Genomic DNA, 25,169 nt, shown 5'->3' on the forward strand with positions numbered 1-25,169 from the left:
AAAAAAATTTGTAATGCAGTCAGAAAAAAAAATATTAAAACTCAACGAGATTTTTTAGCAACTTAAAACTTGCACATTATTGCCCTAAAATTTAATGGGTTATTAAACTGCATACTCAAATCAATCAAAAAATCTGAATGAAAAGTTGAAAATTTAGCTGAAACTTTGCAGATTTTTCATAATTTTTGCACAAAGTTTGAAATCTGGATTTAATTTATATGGTGTTTGTTATATAATGAGCTAGACTTTTATGGAAAAATAATAAACATTAAATAAACGAAAGCAAAATAGCCAAAATTTTCAAAATGTTGCTGGCTTAATTAGCTGATCACAAGTGTATGTATATCGTCTGCAGCTTGACTTTTTAGAAAAAAAGTATTATGAATCACTGAATGAAAATACAGTTGAGCGGGTGTTATAATTGAATGGACAAAAAAGCTTTGCAGGGCCATTCCATTGTGACTGGTGGGACATTTTACTCCAAAATGTGATCAATTGTGAATTTTAACTATGTCGTCGGAACTTATATAACTGCGAAAGATATCTTTTAACATAGAACGATAACTAATGTATAAAATTGCTTTAACAAAAATACCAAACTATTTCGTAGTTTTATGTAACTATCATTTGAATGAATGTGACTGGTGGGACACTGAAAATATTTATATTTTACCCTTGTGCACTCAAAGATGAATTTTAGCCAAAACACCTATTAGTCCGGTCAATTTAGGCTTTCGAGGTTACAAAAATTCCCACCCAGCTGAAAATTGGTAGGATTATTCAAAACACCATCATAAATGAAATCTAAAAAGTCCTCATCGATCCGATAACTGGAAAAAAAGTTACTCGGGGTCAAAGGTCACAAAAACGGGTTTTTCGCGATTTTCAGCAAAACGGTAAGTTTATTATAAAATTAGTTTAGACAAAAATTGTAGATCAGATAATTATCTATAACAAGTGTCTAAATACTTTTTGTCCTAAGAGCCATCGTTTCCGAGATATAACGATTCAAAAAGTTGGAAGTTCGGGTGTAAGTGGGGTATGAGTAACACGCTTTACTGCTCGTATTTCATACAAAAAATCTTTGCGCATTTTCATTTGACTACTCATATTTCGTATTTATCCATCGATTTTCTTCATCAGTAACTTGATTTTTCTTTTGTAACAGAACGGGCTTTAGTACAAATGCCAAAATTTGGCACAGAACCTGTTATTTTTAAAATTTTTCCTCTGTTAAAGTTTGATTTTTTTCATTTTTTCATTAAAAAATAAAAAAAGCTGGAATGATTAATTAATTTGTCAGAAACTATAAGCCCTATCGGAGAGTGATGTATGTATATACGGTTTATGGAGAATTTCATTGGCTTTCATTTGCCGTATTTTTAAATTGGTTCGTAAGATATACGTGATTAAAAGGAACCAATTTTTGCTTTAAGCTGAATAACGTTAAATTGCAAATATCTCGAAAACGTATCCATAAAAAAAATTAACTCGATGTTCGGAGTCACCGAGCAATTCTACGTAGGAATTAGATAGTGGCGTCTGGAGAACAAAAACCAAATTAAAATTTGTGATCCAGTGTTATCTATAAAAAATGTCTAAATACTTTTTTTCCTAATAAAACTTACCGTTTTGCTGAAAATCACGAAAAAGCCGTTTTTGTGACCTTTGACCCCGGGTCACTTTTTTCCAGGTATCGGATCGATGAGCACTTTCTTGATTTCATTTATGATGGTGTTTTGAACAATCCTACCAATTTTCAGCTGGGTGGGAATTTTTGTAGCTTCACTCCTATTTTTGGTCTAATTTGACCGGACTATATAGCCTTATTCATAAAAAATAAGGTAGCTTTACAAAAGGATTATTAAATTGAAAAATATACGAAAACGATAATTTATAAAGGTTTTTAAACCTACTTTATTTTTTATGAATAAGGCCATTAATCTTCACGAACGATATTTTTGTGTTGTAACATATGAATTATACGATTTCGTTTTCAATAAAAATGAGATTTATATAATCTTCATAGAAATATTTAAAATATTTAAAGTTTTGACTGGTGGGACATCTCCTTGTGACTGGTGTAAAGTAATTATGCATGAAATAAAAGTTTCACAAAAATTACAACTTCTTTTGATTTTTTTTTATTATTTTCCAACAGATTGATGAAATGTAGTCATTTAAAAAGAGGTTAGCACTGAAGTAGACATAATTAAGGGCATATTTAAATTTATATTGTTTTCCTCTTTTCAATGGAATGATCCTGCACTTACATATACAATGTTCTAGATATACATACATATGACTATTGCAAATGTAGGTTTGAATCAGAGAACAGCTTTGAGTATGATCGAGCCTTTTTGATCACACTCACTAAAAATCAAGCACAAGCGAACGCCACACTCGGCTACTATGTGTTCGATCGAGATGCATACCCGACAGCTGCTTTGGTTACGAACGAGTCTGTTCGATCACCCTCGCTATAAATTGAGCACAAGCGAACACCACACTCGGACACCCGCAGCTAACCCGAAAATTTGTGTAACAATGAAACGGACACCCGAACATTGCGATAAAATGCAGGACAACAAAGAAATTTACGCTGAAGGTAACTGGCGCCAATATGTTCCCACAAAGCATACGAAAATGTTGTTGCTTTGTGCTTGTGCATACGCAATGAAAAAATTAGAAGCGAAGTAGACAAAAATGTTTTTGCATCTATGGTCGGTGTTATGCAGACAAATTTTTGTTTGCCAAATTAAATGGCGGCTGGTTAGTTTGCTCGGAGGTGGTTATGTCGAGTTTGGCACAGGGTTGCACGTTCATTATGGTTTTCATGGCTATTGCAAACACGAAATGAGAATTTTGTGTATAGCAACAATTGTCTAAAATTTTTGTATATGACAACGCCGAATTTGCTGCAGTTTGTCCATACAAAATTAGTTTGCTGTGAGAGTCGCCAAACTCGCTCTCTCCGAGTTTGCTGCAACAACAATTGCACGCAGTTTGCCAAACAAAATTTCTGCATAACACCGACCTATTTCGTATAGTTTCGCGTGGAAAGCTGTGTGTGTATATATTAGAACACAGCCTAAAACTATGTAGGTACATAAGTACTTTTACAAAAAATAAATGTGCACCGAGTGTATAGGGCTTGGGCATTGCCGATCTACACACATTTATACCTAAATGGATGTAGGCGTCGTGATGCCGCATTTTGTATGAGCAAAAATATAAGAAATGGTTAAATGTACACTTAAACAAACTACCGAAAAATTCAACCTTCTCTTTACCCTCTACGCACAAAAACTAAGAACACCGCGATGAGAAGGCAACATTTTTTGTAGAAACAAAAACGTCATAAGCCAATCAAGAAAATTTTGTGCACACTCGGGTTGAAACTCGAACACCCGGGTATATTGAGCTGCAAAGCACCCGAACCCAATCAAGTATGTATGAAAAGCAATCGGGTGTTGTGGCCAACATGTTCGTCTTGAGCTCAGTCGATAACGAACAATACTTCTGCTCGTATACAGAGAACGATGCAAAACGGGTTTTGTTAGATGATCGAGTATACACGAAAATCATGCACCCGCTGCAGATGTCTGGTTTGAATACTGTACATAAATATATTTATATTATTATATTTATGTACCCAAAGACATAAGTAGATGTTTGTGAGTCATTCGTATTTTATAAAGAGATGTGATGGCCCAGATTATGGGATGAATATAACTCTAATGAACGTACATGCATATTTATATATATTTATATTTTATATTTATATAAAATGTAGCTTCCGATACCAATCTGATGGGGTTAAGTCATCTATGCCGAAATCCACCTCTAGGTTTTACATTTTTTCAATAATGAGCAGTGTTGCCAGAAGACTTTGAGGGTCATAGCTAAATTCTTCGAAAAAAATAGCTAAAAATGGCCAAAAAATTTGTTTCATAGCCAAACAAAATAGCTAAAAATATTTTTCTTCAAAAATAGCTAAATAAATGTTAATTTAAAATGGGGTAACATAAAATAACATCATATTTGTATGTCTTTAATAACTAGATTATTATTACGCATACAAATATGAACTTAAATATTTACATACATGGAATTGGAGTAGTAAAATACCTTATGGGCATCAAATTAAAGAGAAAAATCTATAGAACTAAGGAAGATTAAATTTTTTGGTGCTTAAAGTAAGTATTAAAAATATAGATGTTAAGGAATAATATACAATCGACCACATCCCCAAATTTCGTTAACTTTATAAGCTTAAAAAAATAAAATTAATTAGAATGGCATTTGTCCTCGTAAACCAAAATTTATTTTTTTAAATCCACAGATCATTTGGTACGCATATTGTTATTCTACATTGCACTGAACTTTTTAATTAATTTTTTGAAGTAATCATATCTTTGAAATTACAAGGTCCTTAAAAAAAAGCTGACGTAAGAGGGAAAATCTACAAACGTAGTTTTACTATAGCTTCTTAAGTATATTGATTGCTTCGGGTGCTTAGAATTTTTTTTGGGTATGTCGCAAGGTGTAATCGATTAAACCAAAGTGCATTAGGCATGTCAGTATACCAATTTTTGTACTGTTTGATATTCATCAAAATGATAAAACTATGTGTAAAAATGGGGAACTTATAAAAAAATGTATAGCTGAAATAGCTAACTCGATTTAAAAAAAAGCTAAAAAAGAAGCTATGTAATAGCTAAACACAAATTTCTATAGTTAAACGTCGAAAATAATAGCTAAATGTAGTTATGAAATAACTAAACTGGCAACACTGGTTATGAGTAATATTGGGTCATATAAAAAATCTCTGCGGACTTCTGCCACTGCTGATGCTTATAAATTTAGCAATACTAATTCAATTCCGGCAAATTGATGTGCGTTTGAAAGGGGACATTTAGGCTAAATTTTTAGTTACAGACAGTTCTGTGATTCGCTGCTTGTGCAAAAATGTCAAATACTACGTTTATGCGTAGGCAAATTCACGAAATCATTTCATGAATTTGGGCTACAGTTGGCTGCATAAACACAATATCATGAATTCAATTAACGGCTTTTGAAAACTCAAAAGAAGGCCAAAAAAGTCACAACACTACTGTTTAGTTTTTCGCTGATGCGCTGCCACTTTTTCAAAACACTTCATTTCATGTATTCGCGAATTATGCATAAACGGAACCATTTTTGAATTAATGAAATGAAGAATTCGTGAATTCTGCCGCATTAACGTAGTAAAAGATGCACCTCGCCCTGCTCGGCCAGTCAGTGGAAAAGTCGATGAAATAATGAAAATGGTTGAAAACGATCAGTCCAGTGCCTCCGTCTTGACCTGCACAGCCGCTAAACTTAAACGTAGAATACGTGATATTATTAGGATCATATTCAAGTTTAAACCGGTACACGAAATATTCGTTTTGATTGTATTGAATTGACTTTAATAAATCAATATGAATTGCAAAATATCAATACTTAGCAATAGAGAAGCAGATCCACATTAACTTCAATCATATGTGCCATCAGCTTGCGTCTGATATTGTGATACCTACATATTTCATGTGCGTGATGAATTAAGTTAAACTTTATTTTTTAAATACGTGACAACGCTCCTAAATACAGTTTAGAAATGAAGCCTTTTTAAATCCATTTCGTTTGATACCCATATTTTTAATACTTGCTTTCACTTATTAAATAATTTTAGTTTACCTTTTTAAACAGTTGGCAACCCTCTTTAATATTATTAATATTTCGACTAAGGATATCTTACCACCTTCGTTTCACGTCATGTTTTAATAATTCATTTAATTAAATTCTCATTTTAAAACAGGTGGCAACCCTATTCAAAATATTTTAAAACGAAAACCTAATTAAACCTTTTTCAACTGACACACATATTGCGATACATATTTAAATTGTATATCTAATTCCAGGTGGCAACCCTCCTAAATACAATTAAGAAATAAAGGCTTTTCAAAACCATTTTGATCGATACTCATAGTGTAATAATTGATTTAACTTAAAAATAATTTGAATTTGATTTTTTATCAGGTGGCAATTCTTTTTGAAAAAATAAGTAGTTATTGCACATCCACAGGCCAAGCCCTTTAATTTCATACCACAATTTGTAAAATCGAACGAAAGGTACAGATCTGATAAATACATACACACATGCATAGATTATCTACTAAAAGAAAAATATATCCACAAACTTAAATCAAAATATTTACGTATGTATGTATTTACTTGCATACGCTGTGATTAGGTCGTAAATATTGCGCCATCTGTTACTCAAAAGCCGAAATACCTTCACGCACATAGTTTTTGTCTCCTTCTCTCACTTCCAACGCAAGCACGCGTTTGAAAGTTGACGAAGTGATTTTGTATGGAAAATCATTTATGCCCATATATATGAATAAAATAAACATACTTAGAAGATATCAACCAATACTTCCCATATACAAAACGAAAGAAAAAACTTTCATTTTTGATTAAGGAAAACGAAAAAAAATCATTCGAGCGGTTTTCGAGAATTTTGATAGTAAAAAAAATTTGCTAATTTTTTCAAAATATTTTTTTGCCTTAAAATGCTCGATATTTGGTGAATTTATATAAAATTTGTACACGATAATATTTCTACTGCTCCAAAGAACCCATATCCCGTAAATGAAAAATATATCTGCAAATCATAAGTTGCTAGAGCACTTTAAATGCTCAAAATTGACCCCAAAATAAGCCAATATTTACCGTTGTTTCTGGGACAGACACCGAATCGGTTACTGACAGGAATGTATCTGTCGATAGGATTGGAATCTTGTCTTTGAAACGCCATACTTTTCTTTGAAATTGCTTCATTACAACTACAACATTTGAGCATAGCCTCCATATCGAAACGTAAGACGTATTCTACGTCAAAAGGACCGCGGCATGCTATCTGTCAGGAGATATCGGAGTTTGGGGTCATCCAAGAAGAGCAAGGTATTCAAAGAAGCTCGATGCTCGGGTGCCACGTAAATTAACGTAAAGAAATTTGATTGACCAAACTGCCATCAGTGAAACCAAACGAAATCGAACAATTTTTGAAACGAATCATTACGGCCGATGAAAAGTTTATTGAATATGAGAGTAAGCAACGCAAGCGATCATGGTCAAAGACGACTTCAAAGCCTGGATTGTCATCAAACAAGGTTATGTTGAGGGTTTGGTGGGATTGGAAGGGGATTGTCCATTATGAACTGCTACAACGTGGCGAAACGATCAATTCGGTCTTCTACTGTGCGCAACCCGAACGTTTGAACGAAGCAATCAAGAAAGAGCCACCAGAGTTACCAAAAAGAAAAGGAGTTATGTTCCTTCATGACAATGCCAGGCTACACACATCTTTGATGACTTGGAACAAATTGACTGAGCTTGGTTGGGATGTTTTAATGCCCGGACCTTGCACCGTTTGACTTACATTTGTTTTTCGCCGATAAACCACGCAGGTAGAATTATGCAGCTACCCGAAAAATAGCAATAGGTTACAGATAATAATGACCACTTGTTCTTGATTAAAATTGATTGACAATAAAAATATTTTTTTTTTCAAAAATTTACCCAAAAATCCATAAGGACCATTTTTGGAATAATACTTTCAATCTAATAATAATATATATCGTCGTTTAAAGCAGGGTTGTTGCAAATATTCGCATTTGCATTCGCAACCGCGGAGCTTCCGCATTAATTTTAACATTCGCTTTCGCATTCGCAATAATCAATGCGGAGCTTTTGCGAATGCATATGTTGTGCAAGTGCACCGATGAAACGTTTATTTAGGCCAGTGGTCGTGGGAGTATTTGTGTAACAAAATTGGTCAAATGTCATATTTATCAGCTTTGATAAAAATGTCTTTAAACATTTTATGGGTATTCATGGAAACGCGTAAATGCCTCGTAACTGCGTAAACCTCGTAAATAAAGCGATACACAATGAAGTAAGTTTACGAGGTTGGCATGGTTACGAGGCATTTACACGTTTAGATGAATTGCCCTATTATTTCATAAGCGATATAACCAGCTATCAATGGGCAGTAATACAAGTTCCCACTTCTACTTGACATTTGACGTACGTCAAAGAAAACATAGTCCTTTTAATACTATTTTTTTCTGTGCTTTAAATACCTGCATTTGTTTCTTTCTTTTTTTGATTTTTTTGGACCAATCTTAAAAAAAAACTACTAGACACAAAAGAAGAAAGTGTGCACTGTAATTCTTTACCAAATTTTCGTAATTTTCTTTTAATGTTACATATATTCGTTTCAATAATTTCAAATGGGGCTCTTTAGGGAATTTATTTTTAGGAAACATTTTAAAAACAGTAATTTTGTTTACTTGTCGGGCAATATTTTTTCATAGGGATATACATTGGATCCTTGGCTAAAAACTTCTGTGGTAAAATTGTCCCTGCTTTGCTATTTAAAGTCAAAGAGTAACTTCCTTCAATATGGATTTCCAGCAGAGATGATCAACGTCTGGTTATAAAGAGAATCGATGCTCAAATAATTAAAAAGCTATAGGTCTTACCTTTAATTACGTAATTATCTGAGATTTAAATGCTTATAAAAAACGGGGTGCTTTTTAAAAAAATAAAAATATGCTGATCCGATTCGGCTGGCAGCCACGACTTTTAAAACAGAATTTTGTTCAAACATAATAATTTATTTCCCATATCCACCTATTTACATAGCTCGCTATAAGCACAAACTTTTCATACCAGCCGCAGAAGAAAGTACTAAAAATTAATTACAAAAATTAAAATCGAAAAACGCTGATAAAGTTACAGATTCCCCAAATTTTGAAATAGCCAAAAGAATGAGAATGAAGAATTCTTTTTAAAAAGCTTTAGAAAAACCTGAAATATGTATCTGGTTTAGCTTGTAAGCGCTGTTTAAACAACGATCTCGCCATTATGCTAGATTATAATTGTGTCTTAAAAATACTTGACATCCGCATTCGCATCCGCATCCGCGGATGTTAGCTGTTAGATATTCGCATCCGCATTCGCATCCGCAGATGTCTAAAATTCCACATTCGCAACATCCCTAGTTTAAAGTACAAAACCGCGTATCAGCAAAATGCAAAACCGCGTATCAAGATAATGCAAAACCTCGTATGTGAGGTTGCATAAATTATTTTCTAGAGAGTAAAAACACTCATATTTCAAAATGATTCTCTTTTTTATAAAGCAATCGCATTTCTGGCTAGTATATTTTAGGACGAATGGATAAGGATTGAGCCAAGAGCTTATGTAAGCAAATCCAATTTTTGGCAGCCAATGTCAGTTACGCGGTTTTGCAGAATGACGATACGCGGTTTTGTACTTTAAACGACGATATGTATAAGATTATATATATATAACTATATACATATAATATAACAATAATGACGACAGCCGTACTTTAATTATCTTTTTATTAATCTTTATTTCAGATTATTTACATCACTGCCAAAATATACTCAACGTTTACTAGTTTTATTATTTGGTACATTCCGTGTTATTGCCAGCAATGCAACTCAAGCCAGTACCGGCATGACCAGTGAGGCACTGGGCGTTTCAGTGGCCCCGAGCTTCTTTCAATCGTGCGTTAGTGATGGGAAAACAGCGCGTATGGAAGACGTGCTTAAGTTTAAGGTAGGTCAAAATGTGGAAACATGCACATGGTAAAAATATCATTTTTAATACTGTTTCGTATCATGAGTAGTACTGTATAAGCTAAAAAATCCTTCCTTTTTGGTTATTGTTATTTCCGACAGGGTGGTTTGGAAAAACCGAAACCGGTTCTGGTGCTGCTCTTAGGGTTTCTCCTTAATTTCTAATAAATATAACTTATTTTATATTAATAAGTGTTCACATACTTTTTATTTTTTGTAAATATTCTTAATTTATTGTTATTTTTATAAAAATACTGTTCATGCTTTAAGGGCTGTTTCCAGCTCTCAAGAAAAACGAAATATTCATATCAAATGACTCACAAGAAATGGAAAAGCAATTTTTTCCATCAAAATTTCTTAAATCAGTAAGATAGTAATAACACTGTGGAACACAAAAAGAAAACTATAGTTTGATAGCTGTTGGCCAAACGAACAATGCTTCATAATAAGATTTACTAGATAAATTCGTGTTCTCGAGAAAAAAAGTTTTCATGATCCAAAAGTCTGAGTACCGACGGCAAAGTTTTTTTTCTCCATATTTTATCGTTTTTTCCAACTTAGAAGGGCAATCATATTTTTATGCGAAGCTATCTTTCATGGCAGAAATACACACGGAGGTTTACCATTGCCTGCCGAGGGGCACCCGCTACTAGAAAAAAACTTGTTTATGTTTTTAGATATTTTATGATGTTTGGTTGAACCGGGCTCGAACCCAGGCCCCGCTGAATGGTAGCGCGCACTGCTAACCACTACACCACAGAGGCCGCCATCTCTGAATAACATTTGGAATATTTTTAGGTTTTTGAAACTCAATTTTGGGCGTTTGATTCACAAGTATAAAAAAACTCGAACATACTTCGTATAGAAGAAAATGAGTAACACCGTTAGCAAAAAAGATTATCAAAAGTTTGCAACTCCTGGTTATTTATTTATTTTTAATAATTTTCATCTAAAATTTAGTTCGATCTATAACAGAAACCACATAAATAATAGTTTAAACGCTTGCACAAAGTTTACAAAAGTTAATCAAACTTTAAAAAAATTTCATCAAAATTTGGAACTTTTTATTCAGGATTTTTAGACAATTTTCGAGTATGCAGTTTTGTTTGTAGCCCATTCAATTTTAGTACATTAAAGTGGAAGTTTTAAGTCACTAAAAATTACCGTTAATTATTTTGAATTGTAGTACTATTATTTTTACTACTATTATGTAGCTCTATATAAAGCTATATGCCAGGGGTGGGCAAGGCCAAGGCCGAAAAGAGCCACATGTAAATTCTAAATGCTACAAGGAGCCACAAAAATAAAACAACAAAAACAAAAATTTTATTTTTAAATAAAATTATTGTTACAAATGAAAAATATTAATTTTATTATTATTCTAATGTATGTAAGATTGATATTAAAGAAAATTCAAAAGATCCCTCACAGTTATACGTTGTACTAAAAATTTACGTCACGCAGCTGTTTTCACCAGCGGGTATTTTAAATCTGGTACTTGTTGCTGGAATCCAAGCAATGGCAAAGCTTTATCTTGCAGTGCCTTATTTTCTTTTAATTCCAAAAACTCCAACTCTTCTTCGCTTTTCTTAAAAAGGAGTTTTTCGGATATTGAAAATTCATCTTCAATTGTGTTAGATAAAAAAGAGTTTATGAAGTATGCAAACGTACATTTAAATGATTTCAAATGGGCAAATCTTTTTCAAAATTTTCTTTTAAATCATGTGCAAATATTTTTTACTAGCCATGGAAAATTATGAGATATTATTTTTTGAGATCATGAGTAAAAAGACGTAGTTTAACTACAAAACTTAAAATAATTTGCGACCAATAAAAAACATTTTTATTCTCTCCTTGTAGAGACAAATTCAAGCTTTGCAAATGTTCCATCATATCTATAATGACAATAATTATGGCAGCCGAATACGGGTCTAAACTAATTTTGCTAATTTTTTCCACAAAAGCTGAAGGCTTTTAAAAATCTTTTTCAATGATTCTAGATTTATTAGCCTTGAAACAGCATTTTATTTGGCATATATTTTATCGATATTTTGTGAAAACAGCACATAAATATTCAGTTGTAACGTCACACATTCGTAGTATATTTTTCCATAACTTTGTACTTTGTGCTCGGGATTTTTACCCCGCAACATTTTTTTCAAACATTCCTATGCAACTACTTTTGAAAGACGACTGGTATTCAACGGATTATTGTCATCCGGAACGGGCTGAATGTAAAACGTACCCTTCCATCTTTGAGAACTTCTTTACTTTTACAACATTCTCCTGGAACGGGCTGAATGTAAAACGTACCCTTCCATCTTTGAGAACTTCTTTACTTTTACAACATTCTCCTGGTAGTCATCTTATTTGAAGTTTCTCAATCAGCAAGAGTTTTTATTTGATGTAGTTTCGGCTAATGAATACCTTCTCTCTTCACAAAATTTGAAAACTGTCTCCACACCAGGGATGAAAAATGGATTGTACCTAATATCATAAAATAAATGTACCTAAATGAGACAGATTGTACCTAAAAAAAGTTACATCATTAATTTGTCGTTTTTTTTATAAATTTTATACAAAACATGAATACAAAAGATGGATGTACTTTAAACATGATTCGGTTTTTATTTTAACGCGTTGTTTTTGTCTAATTTTGGCTACTGAAAAATATTGGCGAATAAGAGAAAAAACGCACTTTGGGAAGTATACTACATCTTTATCCAGCTTTTTACAAAACAACAGGAAAAGTCTGCTAATTTATCCGATTCCTTTTAATAGGTGCAGCAAATTGCCGTAAATATCTTCGAAAGCATTTTAAATATATTTCCAGAAATTAAAAAGCGAATATGAGTCAAATAGCAATAGTTCTCATCTAAAGAAAATATGCAATTTGAAGTCATCCTACTCTCTAAAAAAAATTGTGTAAATTTCCTAGCTAAAAGGTAGGTTACTGATTTCCTACCTTATTATTCGCGAAATTACATGCTCGATTATGCAATGGATAGTTTGTTTAAATGGTGTGCGTAAATTTACTACGAAAGTGTGTACAAGGTACAAAATACATATCTGCTGTTTGATTTCACCCATAGAATTTTGTAAAGCCGCTAACAAAAAGGATTTTTACACACGAAAATGTGTAAACGAGAAAAATACATATTCATCGTGTAAATTTTACAAAAAAATTTAAAAATAAACAAAAATATCGATGATATTATGGGCTAGAAACTTACAAATAGCCGCTTTAGCAGCGCATGTACACGCCTGAAGGCCTATTCTGATCTAAATCAATCAAAAGACCATTTTCTAGTCCCATTTGACAATTTGTTTTCACTCATTTGACCGCAAATGCCATTGAATTTGACTTAGTGAAAATAAGCGTTAAAATTAATAGAAACAAAATTACGAATTTGAGGATAGCTAAGTAAAGAGTTAATTTTTCGTAGTGACTGCTCTAAATGCAATGTAAAATATTTAAGATAATACATAATATGACTTTTTTTAATTTGTTCCTTTTGACCACTTTTCTTTAGAATTGTTTATTGTTCAAAATGAAAGCGAAGCTTCTCCCGTGCTTACAAGTAAATATATTTTATTTATTTATTTTAAATATATATATTAGCACGGTAAAGGAAAAAGAAAAAAACTAAAAATGCATCTGATCAAAAGATGATTGTACCTAAAATCTAGTGACTTCAAGTCATCAAACGTCGGAAAAAAGTACAATTGTACCTACTTTTTTTCCCTGCTCCACACCCGGCACATTGGACAGCAAGCCGTGTGTATTTTTTGTGGGCTTTGGAATCCATATACGTAAACATAGTTTGAAATTTTAAAGTAAAATGTGAGCAAAAGTGACAATTTAAAGATGAAATTCTCGAAAAAAGTAAAATCAGCTGCTCTACTAAATATTCAACGTGAAATGCGTTGAAAGAAACCCTTGAAAAGCTAAATACTAATGAAATTTCTTTTGGAAATTTTTAACAATAATTATTAACGTCTATTTTCGATCCATACTCACCCAGGTTTTCTCCGCAAAATTATAACTTCAGAAACCATCTACATATGTATGTGCTCCTTGATTCGAATCGCAAGCGTCCAGACCTAAAAATAAAAACTCGTTCATAGACATGTCATTTTAACGCAAAGGCGCCAAAATACCGAATACGGGACAAATACCGGACATTAAAAGAACATTTGGCGTCCCGTATAAAATAAATAAATTACCAGGACGAAGGACGAAAAAAGACGACTGTCCCGTATAATACAGGACGGATGGTCACCGTAATCATATCGGTAAAGAACATTAAGGGCCTTTACTAACGGCAGAAAATTGTTCTTCACTTGAAAGTGCGTTATAAGTATTTTCGTTTTCTTATCTTACCGGTAAAAATAAATTCGTTATTCCAAAATTACGGCAACGCGAAAGTGAAACTTCACTGCATTCAGGTTGGCAATGCAACATTAGCAAATAAAGAGCAAGAGCCACTCTTAGCAAAACCCAAAACCTTGGTTAAAATGTCTAATATATCTGACCCACGAACCAAAACCGAACCAAAATTTAAAGTTGGTTACAAATTTTTAAAGGCTACAATTTATTGATTCGAGAAATTAATGCGCTGATGAGGAAACGAAAACTCGTATATGGAGGCGATAAAGTAGCCGGTAAGCTAAAGGTTAGATGAGAAAACGGCCCTAAGTCAGAAAGCCAATTTTTATTCTCCAATTGCGGGTAATGTTCCGATCTCAATTTGCGTATATGTTTATAAAAAGAATAAAATAAAAAACCAACACAATGGAAAAGAATGTCCAGCAAAGAAATATGTATTTTAAAAAGTAAAAAGAGCCAAAATGTTCTAAGCAAAGAGAAAGTAAAAAGAGCCGCACTTTGCTAAGCAAAGAGCCGCATTTGCCCACCGTTGTTATATGCTCAGGATATGTTTGCGGGGTAGTAAGGGTGGTTTAAGAATTTATTTAGAAGTATGAGCCCAAATTGGTTTCTTTGGGTTCTCGAGGCACAATAAAGTATTTTAAAAGGCCGAAAAAAAGAAATGCGATCCAAAGTTTGTAAATCAGACTATGAGACACGGTGCTGCTAAAGCTAATGTCTGAGGCCAAGCCCCTATCCCAGGGAAAGGATTTTTAGGACCTAAATAAAATAACGAAATTGGCTAGAAAAGGCAAAATAAAATAGTGAAATATTCAGGAAAAGGCACTAGAAATAAAAAAGGGCAAAATAATACACTAAAAAGACAAAAACCGAAAATTATCAAAAAATACATTTATTTTAGAAATGTTTATTTTACAAGTAAAAAGTGAAAAGCTATGAACTAGTTTCATTATACATATCGTCACCTGGGTAAAAGATTGTCGTACGTTAATTTCGGTAGGTTGTGGGAAATCGCGATTGAAGTTTGGAATACAATTTCTCAAAAACGCGAAGATATATTTTCTCCAAAGTCTCTGAAAATGTTACTAGTTCACAAAACTCTTAAATTATTTAATTTTTAATGTTTATTGTTAATAAGTTTTGAGTTTATGAAGGATTTTTTTTAGTAAAATTTTGTCGTAAGCGCCATTTGTCCGCAATTTGGCAGCCACTTTGTATGAAATACGACAAAATGTGATCAAAATTTCTACTACATTAACGACACTTTTTACTCAATATCTCGGAAACTAAAGGAGATATCAAAAAATGGAGAACGTCATTTTTAAGATATTGATTAGTTTAATATGGCTGCATCACTAACTAAATTTTTACTTAATTATAGAAAAAATTGTAGTCAATATCTCGGAAACTAAAGGAGATATCTGAAAACTGATAACACCAATCGAAAGACCTTATTTCAAAATATATAACTGCATCTAAAACTAAAAATCGTCAAAATTGCGCTTACGACAATCTTTTACCCAGGCGACGATATGAAAAAATTGTACTTTGAATCTTTGACTATTTCCTCCTTTCGAGTGTTTAACTCACAAAACTCATATTGAACCACAAGATGCATTTTGAAGTTTTCTGGCAGCATTTTCATTCGATTTTCGCGAATAAAAGCCTGAGTGCGCCCGACGTGAGTTGATACACGTGGCGCCCAATTTAAATATGGAATGTTTAAATCTATGTTCACATTACAGCATAAATTACTTCGTTTCGATTAAATTACTTCACATAAACCAAGTACGTTCACATTTTCTTTCTTATTTCTATAGCACTCAGCATAAATTACTTCGTTTCGATTAAATTACATCACATAAGCCAAGTACGTTCACATTTTCTTTCTTATTTCTATAGCACTTGTACGTACGAGTGTGTGGTTTGTACATGACTTCAAAAAAACAAATGGTTGCATACCTTTAGGCATTTTTTCAAATTTCTTCAACAGTGGGGCTAAAATGAATGAAAAATCTTTCTTTTCTTCATTTGGCTCTTGATTTATGATAAATTATTTCATTTCTATTTAATTTATTGAAAGATTTTATAAAGCGAAATTACTTGATTTCAGCATAATTTGCTTATAAATTACAAATGAGCCGTAAATTACGATAATGTGAACATGCTTTAAAACTTTCATATTATCAGGAATAAGTATATATGGAATCAGGGTAACCTAATTTATGGACATTCTTAATCGAATATACTCTATCTCTTTAGCAGAAAAAAAGGCAATTTCCATAAAATCCGTTCCCTGGTCATTATTTTCTTTCACTCTAGCATAGGAGCAAAATGGCAAACATTTTTTTTTTCGGACAATCAAATTTAGGTTTATAAAGGGCTGTCTTATTGCCCGGATTTGAACTCCATCAAAACCCTCTAGGGCGATGTTGAAAAGGCTTTTTAAAAGTTAAGCCAGAAAATTTGCTGAATTTATGGGAAAATATTCTTAAAGACGTGTGCAGATGCCACGCCACTGTACTGCTGTTTTAGCCAATAAGGGATATCGCTAGTGTAGAGTAAAAAGTTGTAAGCCCCACTTTTTATTAGGATAATTAAAAAATTCATCGTTTTTAAAAATACGGAGTTATTTATATTATTTCTGTCCGTTTTTATTCAGAGAAAGCAAATTTTGCCAGATTCAAAGAAAGCACGGGTAATCCGACAATTTCTATAGAATACAATAAATGTTCATTAACTTCGAAATCTACCGATTCGAATTGAGTTATATTTTGCTTTGTATACGCAAAAATGTCCATATACGTATTAAGGTTTTGTAAAATATTTTAAGAAAATTAGTTTAGGAAGTTTCTCGACCCTTCTGCAAAGTTTGGAAAAAAACAGGACTTGACAAGTTTTCTAAGCTAGCGATATTAAAAAATTAAATTAACTTAATCTAGTCATAATAAATTTAGACATAATAAATTTTTATTGGTGTCCAATCTGATTCCGGCATAAACAACAATCCCGATAAATTAATTAAATCCTACACTATGTACCTACTTTTGCGATCCCAGGATTTTCGGGACCTTGTTTGTACAATCCCGGGATTAGTCCCGGGATTTAGATATTCATTATTTTTCAATAAGTGAACATGAAAAAAATGCACTTTAGTATTAAAGGGCAGTGTTTAGACAGATACATTGCATCAATATATTGTTTTACAGAGGCTCCAAAATGTCCAAAAGCGCGTTTTTCGGCACCTTTAAACCTAAGTTGCTCGAAAACTAGAGCCAATCTAATATCCTTAGGGTCAGATTCGGATTTTACGGGAAAAGTCCTATAAGAATCGCTGGAATATTTTAGTCAACATAATATTGTTTAAATTTTGTTGGCATGTGCAATAAATAAATGGGGTTGAAACCTAGTTACTTTTTTATTTAAATTTAAAAATATTTCATTAGTAACAAAGCAAGAGATAGTAATTAAATTATTACGCATTTAACAATACTTTAGCGTGTACATATCTGATAAAGTAACTTAAGGTATGTCGAAAAAAGCTTAAGCCAACAAATATATTGTGTGGTTGAAAGAAGTTCATAATACTAGTGGCAGAAATAAAAGAAACGCCTTATTTCAAGCAGTTTAGTCTATATTTCTTTTGTTTATTTCATATTTATTTTTTTTTTATAAAAGTCTACCTCATTTTACATATAATTAGCCACATAAATGCGCAATTAACAATGCACAAAAATTTAAAAAATACAAAAAAAAAATAAACTAAAATTTCAAACTTTTTACTCAGCATTTTAGAATATTTTTAGGTACGTAGTTTTATAGCCCATTAAATTATAGATTATAAATTACAAGCAGTTACCGTTGATTTTTGGTAAGTTTTTTACGATGCTGGGCATTTTATTCCATATAAACAAATTATCGAACATACATACTTTGTATGGAAGAAAATGCCTGACAACGCCAGCAAAAAAAAATTATAAATATATTATTATATTATTTTTAGTCACTTGAAACTTGCTTTTTATCCCCCTGTAATTTAATGGGCTAAAAAATTGTGTACCTAGAATTTTTCTAAAAATTCTGAGTAAAAAGTTTGAAACAGGTTCAACCAAAAAATTTTAAATACCACACCAAGCAATCAATATACTCACCAAATATAGTAAAACTGCTTTTTAGTTTTAGAATTTTTTTAATTAGAAGTTTGTAATTTCAAAGAAATAATAAAATCCAAAAATTATTTCCGATGCCAAAAGAATTATCGAAGTCGGTTAACGTGGTCCAAAGTTATACGGTAACATACATTAAAAAAAAATTCATTCCGACGAACTAATAACCTCCTTCTTTTTTGTAAGTCGGTTAAAAACTCAGTGCAATCTAGAATAAAAATGGGTTCAAAATGAAAGGGAAAATTCTGTGGGATTTAAGAAAATTACAATTTTTTGGGCTCACAAGGACGAATAGGTATTGAAAATGCCCAAAAATAACAGAAGGGTTAGAAGGACTATATTCGAGGATGTTGTCAAGTTTATATATGCCACCATTGCAAATCCTGAAAATCCGGAAATTCTTGGCGAAAAATCCCGGGATTTTCGAGACATAAAAAAGGCCGAGATCCCGGGACCCCGAGATTAACATCCCTAGTACCTACATACCACATTTAATTCAGGGACAGAATCGTGGCTTTCGCGAACAAATGATTACTCGTTTCGAAACGAATCTAATAAAATAGCAGCTGTTTTCTCCCCAATACAATTTAAATTGACATGGCGCACTCGCTATCGTATGCCGTGATCTCAAAATCAGTTTTCGGTTCCTTTTTAGATTGAGACACTCGATAGCTACTCTGCCTTTTCAATTTATGTTGTATTGAAAAGAAACGGTTGTCATTTAATTTCATACCATTCGAGTCGAGTTTCATTCGAACCCGAATGCCGTGATGCGGGCTCAGGTCTTTTAGCTTTTTGATTAGTTCATCTGTTTGGTTTTTTTTTTCTAGGTGGCCACAAAAATTATGAAGCAAATAATCGATAAATTTGCCACCCATGATCTATTTGGACGTGACAATTATGAATATTACGCGAGAGTTACTGGGCGTATTCTTAAGGTACAGGATGAATGGATTTGTAGCTTTCAGTATCCCCCTCCACCACGTGGTAAATTGGCTCAACAAAAATATGCACGTAAGTACAAATGAATATTAATTGCATCTATTTAAAAAGTAAATGGGTTAATCTATATAAAACGTGCAAATGCCAGACTTTTTGTCTTTAAATTTTTCTTCGAATGTAACGCGAGTTAACGTTGGAAATACCTCCATGTAGTTTCCTATTTTCTTCCCAGAACATTGGGCCAGTATATCAAAAATAAATTTGCCTATAATCGATTTACTCAAACCGACATATCTATATATAAATACGTTAAGTTCGACACTAGCTTGCCATATACATATGTATGTAGCAAAGCGTGGTGAGAAGGACGGCTTTACGAGGAAACGGTGTCATTGTTATGAAATAATATGTTACTGAAAAAATTGTATCATTTGTAAAACCGATATTAATTTGATTTGTTTAATTTCTTCGCTTTACAGTTCAACACTCCCTGGAGGCAGAGAAGACATGGTTGCAATGCCAGTGCGAGCGGTGGGGTTTGCGTAAGTATAATCATGTCTAAATTTATATGGGTTGTTTATTTAACCAATTTGTGATATATATCTAAATCATTTGCTTTTAAAATCAGTGTAATTGGCAACTAATAACCAAATAACAAACAAGTTTTCAATAAGTAGTCGCTACTTAACAGAAGACATAACAGTGACTAACGTTTTTTCATCAACTTCTTTTGTCTCGTTAAACTCTGTCACTATTAAATTGTTTCAGTAACCATTTTACTATTTCATTGTATGTTTTGTTTTATTTCTTTTTGGTGTCCAATTAGTTTAATGTAAACGTATTTAGTCACTAATCTAGCTTATTCGATTGACATCAGAATCATCACACACACCTTCGTTTCACTTTCACATTTCACATTTGTAATCGGGTTTTATTTCTCTTAATCTGCTTTTAATCTTTATATAGTACTAAGCTTCAACGTGATGCAGATTGCTTTATTATTTATTTTCATATCTAAAGTCGAAAAAGTTTTTAATCATAGTTATAATGAAATGTTGTAAAGAATAATTTAACCAACCACTCAAAAATGAGTAAATCTCTCTTTTCTTTCACTCTGACTCATCTTCTTCCTGTATGTCGTGTTTATGTACATTGGCACTGCCTGTCAATTGTGAATACATATAAATAAAAATCGTCTAAAACTAAACAGTTGCTCAGGAAGAATCCCGCTCTACGCCTGCCTTGCTAACCAGCTCAAGCTCAGCTTTAGACAACAGCGTGCTGTCACTTGGCGTAACACCAGAACACTCTTTTATTGAATCATGTGCACGACTATCTGTCTCCTTGGAAGGCCCAAGTCTATTCGCGTTGACATCTTCTCCGATACCAAAGCGAAATGCTCAGGATTTGCAACGTGACACCGACAATGATGCTGACGCCGATGAAGAGAATTTTGCCGACGAAGATGCTGACGCTGATACCGATGACTACGAAGAAGACTTCGCAGCTAAACTCGAAATAAGTAACGAAGACGTTTTGGAAAATAATTCGAAAAATAACTTTCCACGTACGACTGCTCCAAGCAATTATAGAACTGCAGCGGCATCTACAGGCAATAATCGCGCCTTAACGCAGGGTAATGCCGCTATGAATACCACTTATACTATTGGTGTTGAGAATATCGATATAGTTGACTCGAATGATGATGAAGGAGATGATGAAGTGACTGTAGTAAGGCGCCGTTATCGTCAGAATAGAAAGAAAATACTAACCCAAACACGAATGCAACACCAACGTCGCCTGCGTGCCGGCTCAAAAAGTCTGGATGCTGGCGATCGCGCATCACAGAAACCCTTGAATAGCGAGGGATCCGATAGCAGGACTAAATCGAAACACAACAGCAAAATGCAAAGCAGCATCACCAGTGGCGGCGGTAAAACGACAACAACGCGCACTTGCAGCCGCTGCAATCGCGGTATACGTCATTCATCTTCGTGCTCCTCAGCTTCTGGAGGAGGTGGGGCTGGCGGCGTGGGAAATGGTAGTGGCATGACTATGGAAGAATTGCGCGCTGTAAATCGATATGCAGAGAGTACAAAGAGCCTTTCCTATTTGCCACAGGTGAGGGATGAATTCATGCTTGCTTCACGGATTTCGGTATAGATACGAACAAATAAATTTTTTCTCAATTTTAGAGTTATGTATTTATTATTTCTTATTTTGATTTTTGTTGTAAACCCACATACATTTGTATTAAAATACGTATTTTTTTTTAATTTTAATTTTAATTTTCCCTTTTCACGTTTCTGCTTTACACACAAGTATACCCTTACTTACAACAAATTAATATTTCAATTGGCTAAATTAATTTCCAGCTAGGTTAGTTGATACTGACAGGCATTTCAAATTAATTAAATAATGTATAGATATGCATACATACCCGCACACCTACAATTGGTGTAATATGAAGTCGCCGTTTTTGGAGGATATATTTTTGTGCGCCACCTGCATATGTATGTTAATGCATATAACAATAGTTTATTACAAATGCTAAATGCAAGGTTTCGCCACTTAGAAATGATTAATTTATACACTCACGCGGTTACGTTCAGCTTGCATAATGTAACATTTCCAATCCTTGCATTGTTCGTATATACTTATGTTTATATGGGCATTAGGGTGGTCCTTAAAAGAAGAAAGAAGGATTTTTTTAGGTCTCACCCTCTCAATGTTGTTGTTGTTGTAGCGGCTACAACAACCCCGCCCAGATCGGTTGGTATCTCAGTCGTTGTCGTCAAGTTCCAATAACGGCAACCCTAGGAAGCGTGCAGCTTCTGCGGGGTTTGCCCATAGGGACAAGGCTGTTAGGGATGTCGGGTTTTCCGGGCATGCGAAGAGATGTTTCGAGTCATGTGGGGTCTCTCCGCATGCCGGACATTCGTTCGGCACATCCTCATTCAACCTACTCAAGTAGGAGTTTAACCTGCTGCAGTAGCCGGAGCGAAGTTGTGCGAGTGTAGTGCGTGTCTCCCGAGGCAGATGAAGCTCCGTCTCGTCTATGTCCGGGGGTGGTGTGCCTAGAACGGCATTCACAGGTCTAGAGTCTACATAACTCGAGACTGTGAATGCCGTTCAGGGCCTGTCTGTAAGCTGTCGGGTCCAGAGGTTGCTTAATGAACCTCTGGACTTCGTCCGTTAGTTCATATAGATGCCTCCTGACGTGCCTAGGCGAGGGCTCCTCTGCAAGCAGCTGTCTGCTTGGGTGGCCACTACTGTGGCTCCCGATCAGGAACTGCTTGCAGAGCATTATATTATGCTCCTTTACCGGGAGCATTTGCGCCTCGCCGTGCAGGTGGTGTTCAGGCGACCCTCTCAATCGGTAATACCACTGTCGCAGATAGCACATATAAATTTGGGTCCCGATTGGAAACGGTTATGGCGTGTCGCACAGGGGGCAAAGTACGGATTCCTCTATAGACTCAAAAAATTAAAATATATATTTTTTTCATCTAATACCCAAAATCGATACTACCATAGTCGAATATATCACATATAAATTTTTGTCCCGATTGAAGTCGTTTAAGGCGTGTCCTAAAGGGGTCAAAGGCCAGATGCCTCTAATACGGTGCTCGCATGAGGCGATTTTACAGGCAACTTTTAGTTGGAAGCAACAATCGCCTGGTGTGAACGGCCTTTCAACTAATCGCTTCCAATAAAGTTGGGGTGCAGCCAACTTTTGATTCAACTAATCGCCCCTAAAAATGTCTGTAAAATCGCTCATGCGAACACCGTATAAGCAGTGTTGTCGTTGAGAATTTTCAGAAAGTCGCAAAAAAAGGGCTCATTGAGGAAAAAAGGGTAACCATATTATTTTTGCTTTCCTTTACTAGTAAAAGAATAAATCTGAGAACCATAAATAAATTTACATGTATTACAAAGTCTTTTCGCTGCTAGAACGTTCTGCTGTTGAATTTAAAAAGAAAATAGCGGGACAAGCTTTGCACAGAACAGATTTGCAAACACACACAGAAATTGAGTTGCATTTCCTTTAAAAGTTTTAAGGGATTCATTTTTTCGTACGTACAGTAGGAAATATTTTTTAGTAGCATGGCTCTGTTAACATTTCCTAACAAAATCTCTGAGAAGGGACAAAAGTCGCACATAATTTTGGAAAAGGGTCAAAAAATCTTAATTTTCAAAAAGTCGTGTCAAAGTGTATTAGCGCTTAAAAAGCGTCAAATGGCCCCTTTAGTGTTGCAACGGCAACACTGCGTATAAGGACTCAAAACATTATTTTTTTTTTCATTTAATGCCCAAATCGAGACTACTAAAAGTCGAGGATATCACATATAAATTTTAGTTCCGATTGGAGTCGGTTAAGTCTTCATAGGGTAATCTGAACTTTGACCCCTGTGTGACACGCCTTAACCGACTTCAATCCGGACCAAAATTTGTATGTGACATCTTCGACTATAGTACCACCGACGTAGGGGTTGAGGCTTAGGAAATCTGATGTAAAAATTTGCTTTCTACATTTAAAGACCACCATAATGTATATACATACATATATACACATAGGCTTATACTCAGCTGATACGTTCTCATCTTGAACTCATTTAAATAGTTATACCTACGTTTTGCAATAATTAACTAAATACATATAGACAATAAAGGAAAATTTCTTGAATATACTATTTCAAAATGTGTTAAGTATGCATTAAATATCCACTGCCAACGCGAGCAAGTCTAAACTAAATGAACATTTTAAGTTTTTTTAAACTAAACACAAATCAAGTCGAATGAGCTTCTAGATTACACAGTGGGTGTCTTATGCATTTTTGCGTAATAAATTATTAATACAGAAATACTCTTATATCTTTAAGTTTTCTGTTCGACTAATTTTTTTAACCACAATTATAATTATTTGATAATCAGTATAACCTTTTAATGGTTGTATTAGTACATACATATCTGAATCATCTGAAAGACATTTAATAATCTATTTATGTATGCAAATCATAAGCTAACCGCATACCTACACAATTTTGTTTTTGAGAATTGTAAACTTATTTATTTACTTGTGCACAATTGCTTGAAAAATTTGCTAGGATTATAAAACACACACTTTCATTTAATTTGCGAATGTTATTGCTTGGTTGACTATAATTTGTCACAGCAAAATTGGAAAAAGTATGACCTTAACTACTCTATTCCTATTCAACATGCTATATTTATTTACCGAAAATTGTAAACAAAATATAGCTTGATGTACAATGAAATTGAAAAATTTCAATGAACAACAGGAAAGTACAAATAATCATAATAAAAACAAACAAATAATAAATTAATTTTATTCAAACTTTTTGATTTATAATCTTAAATTGATATGGTGGAAACTGAAACTAAAATCTAAAAGTTTTTAATTCGGGACGATACCATAGGTTTTATTGTAGTTTTATAAAATTTCGAATATTTGGTATTGCTTGTATTATACTTTTGGTTATAAGTGCTCGATTTGTAAACACTTTTTATTTTAATCCATTTCTTTTTTCAAAATTGGTTTCAAATATTCTTTAGTTTTAATTTTGTAAATACATTTATTGTACTTTTAAACTTGTAACTACAAATGTTTGTATACTTTTTGGTAACATTTTAATTGGATTTCCATAAATCTGTGTATCGACTTGACCGAATGATGTCAGTAGATTTAGAAATATAAAACAAAAATTGCATTGCAATAATGAATTCTTTTTATTTTATTTTAATATATTTTTTATTTGAACACCCTCTAGTTTAAGTTTTTTTTATTATTTTTAATCCACAAAAGTAGCTCCATCTAGCCTTAGAAAACTCACTTCGATGTTGTTATATCCATGAAAATATTGAAAATTGCTAAATTTTTCTCTCTGTCTAGCATGTTTATCGTAAGTTGTCTTTCGTATTGTTAAAACTTTCGTTTTTGGTACTGTG

At 33.4% G+C, this 25,169-nt stretch overlaps 1 protein-coding gene across 7 annotated transcripts in view; it reads left to right on the forward strand.

Annotated features, from left to right (window-relative positions):
• Window positions 1-25,169, forward strand: part of LOC118738786 (rho GTPase-activating protein 20) — a 96,347-nt gene that overhangs the window by 60,718 nt on the left and 10,460 nt on the right. For 4 of the 7 annotated variants that reach the window (XM_036469759.1, XM_036469760.1, XM_036469761.1 and 1 more), the window contains exons 2-5: window positions 9,480-9,681; window positions 19,088-19,271; window positions 19,679-19,741; window positions 20,410-21,320. In XM_036469759.1, coding sequence (XP_036325652.1) covers window positions 9,480-9,681; window positions 19,088-19,271; window positions 19,679-19,741; window positions 20,410-21,320 — 1,360 coding nt within the window. The remainder of the gene's footprint in view (window positions 1-9,479; window positions 9,682-19,087; window positions 19,272-19,678; window positions 19,742-20,409; window positions 21,321-25,169) is intronic. The other 3 variants (XM_036469763.1, XM_036469764.1, XM_036469765.1) reach the window with 1 other exon arrangement.

Source organism: Rhagoletis pomonella, unplaced genomic scaffold, assembly GCF_013731165.1.
Source record: "Rhagoletis pomonella isolate Grant_MI unplaced genomic scaffold, Rhpom_1.0 Rhpom_scaffold_00005, whole genome shotgun sequence".
Taxonomy (NCBI): domain Eukaryota; kingdom Metazoa; phylum Arthropoda; class Insecta; order Diptera; family Tephritidae; genus Rhagoletis; species Rhagoletis pomonella.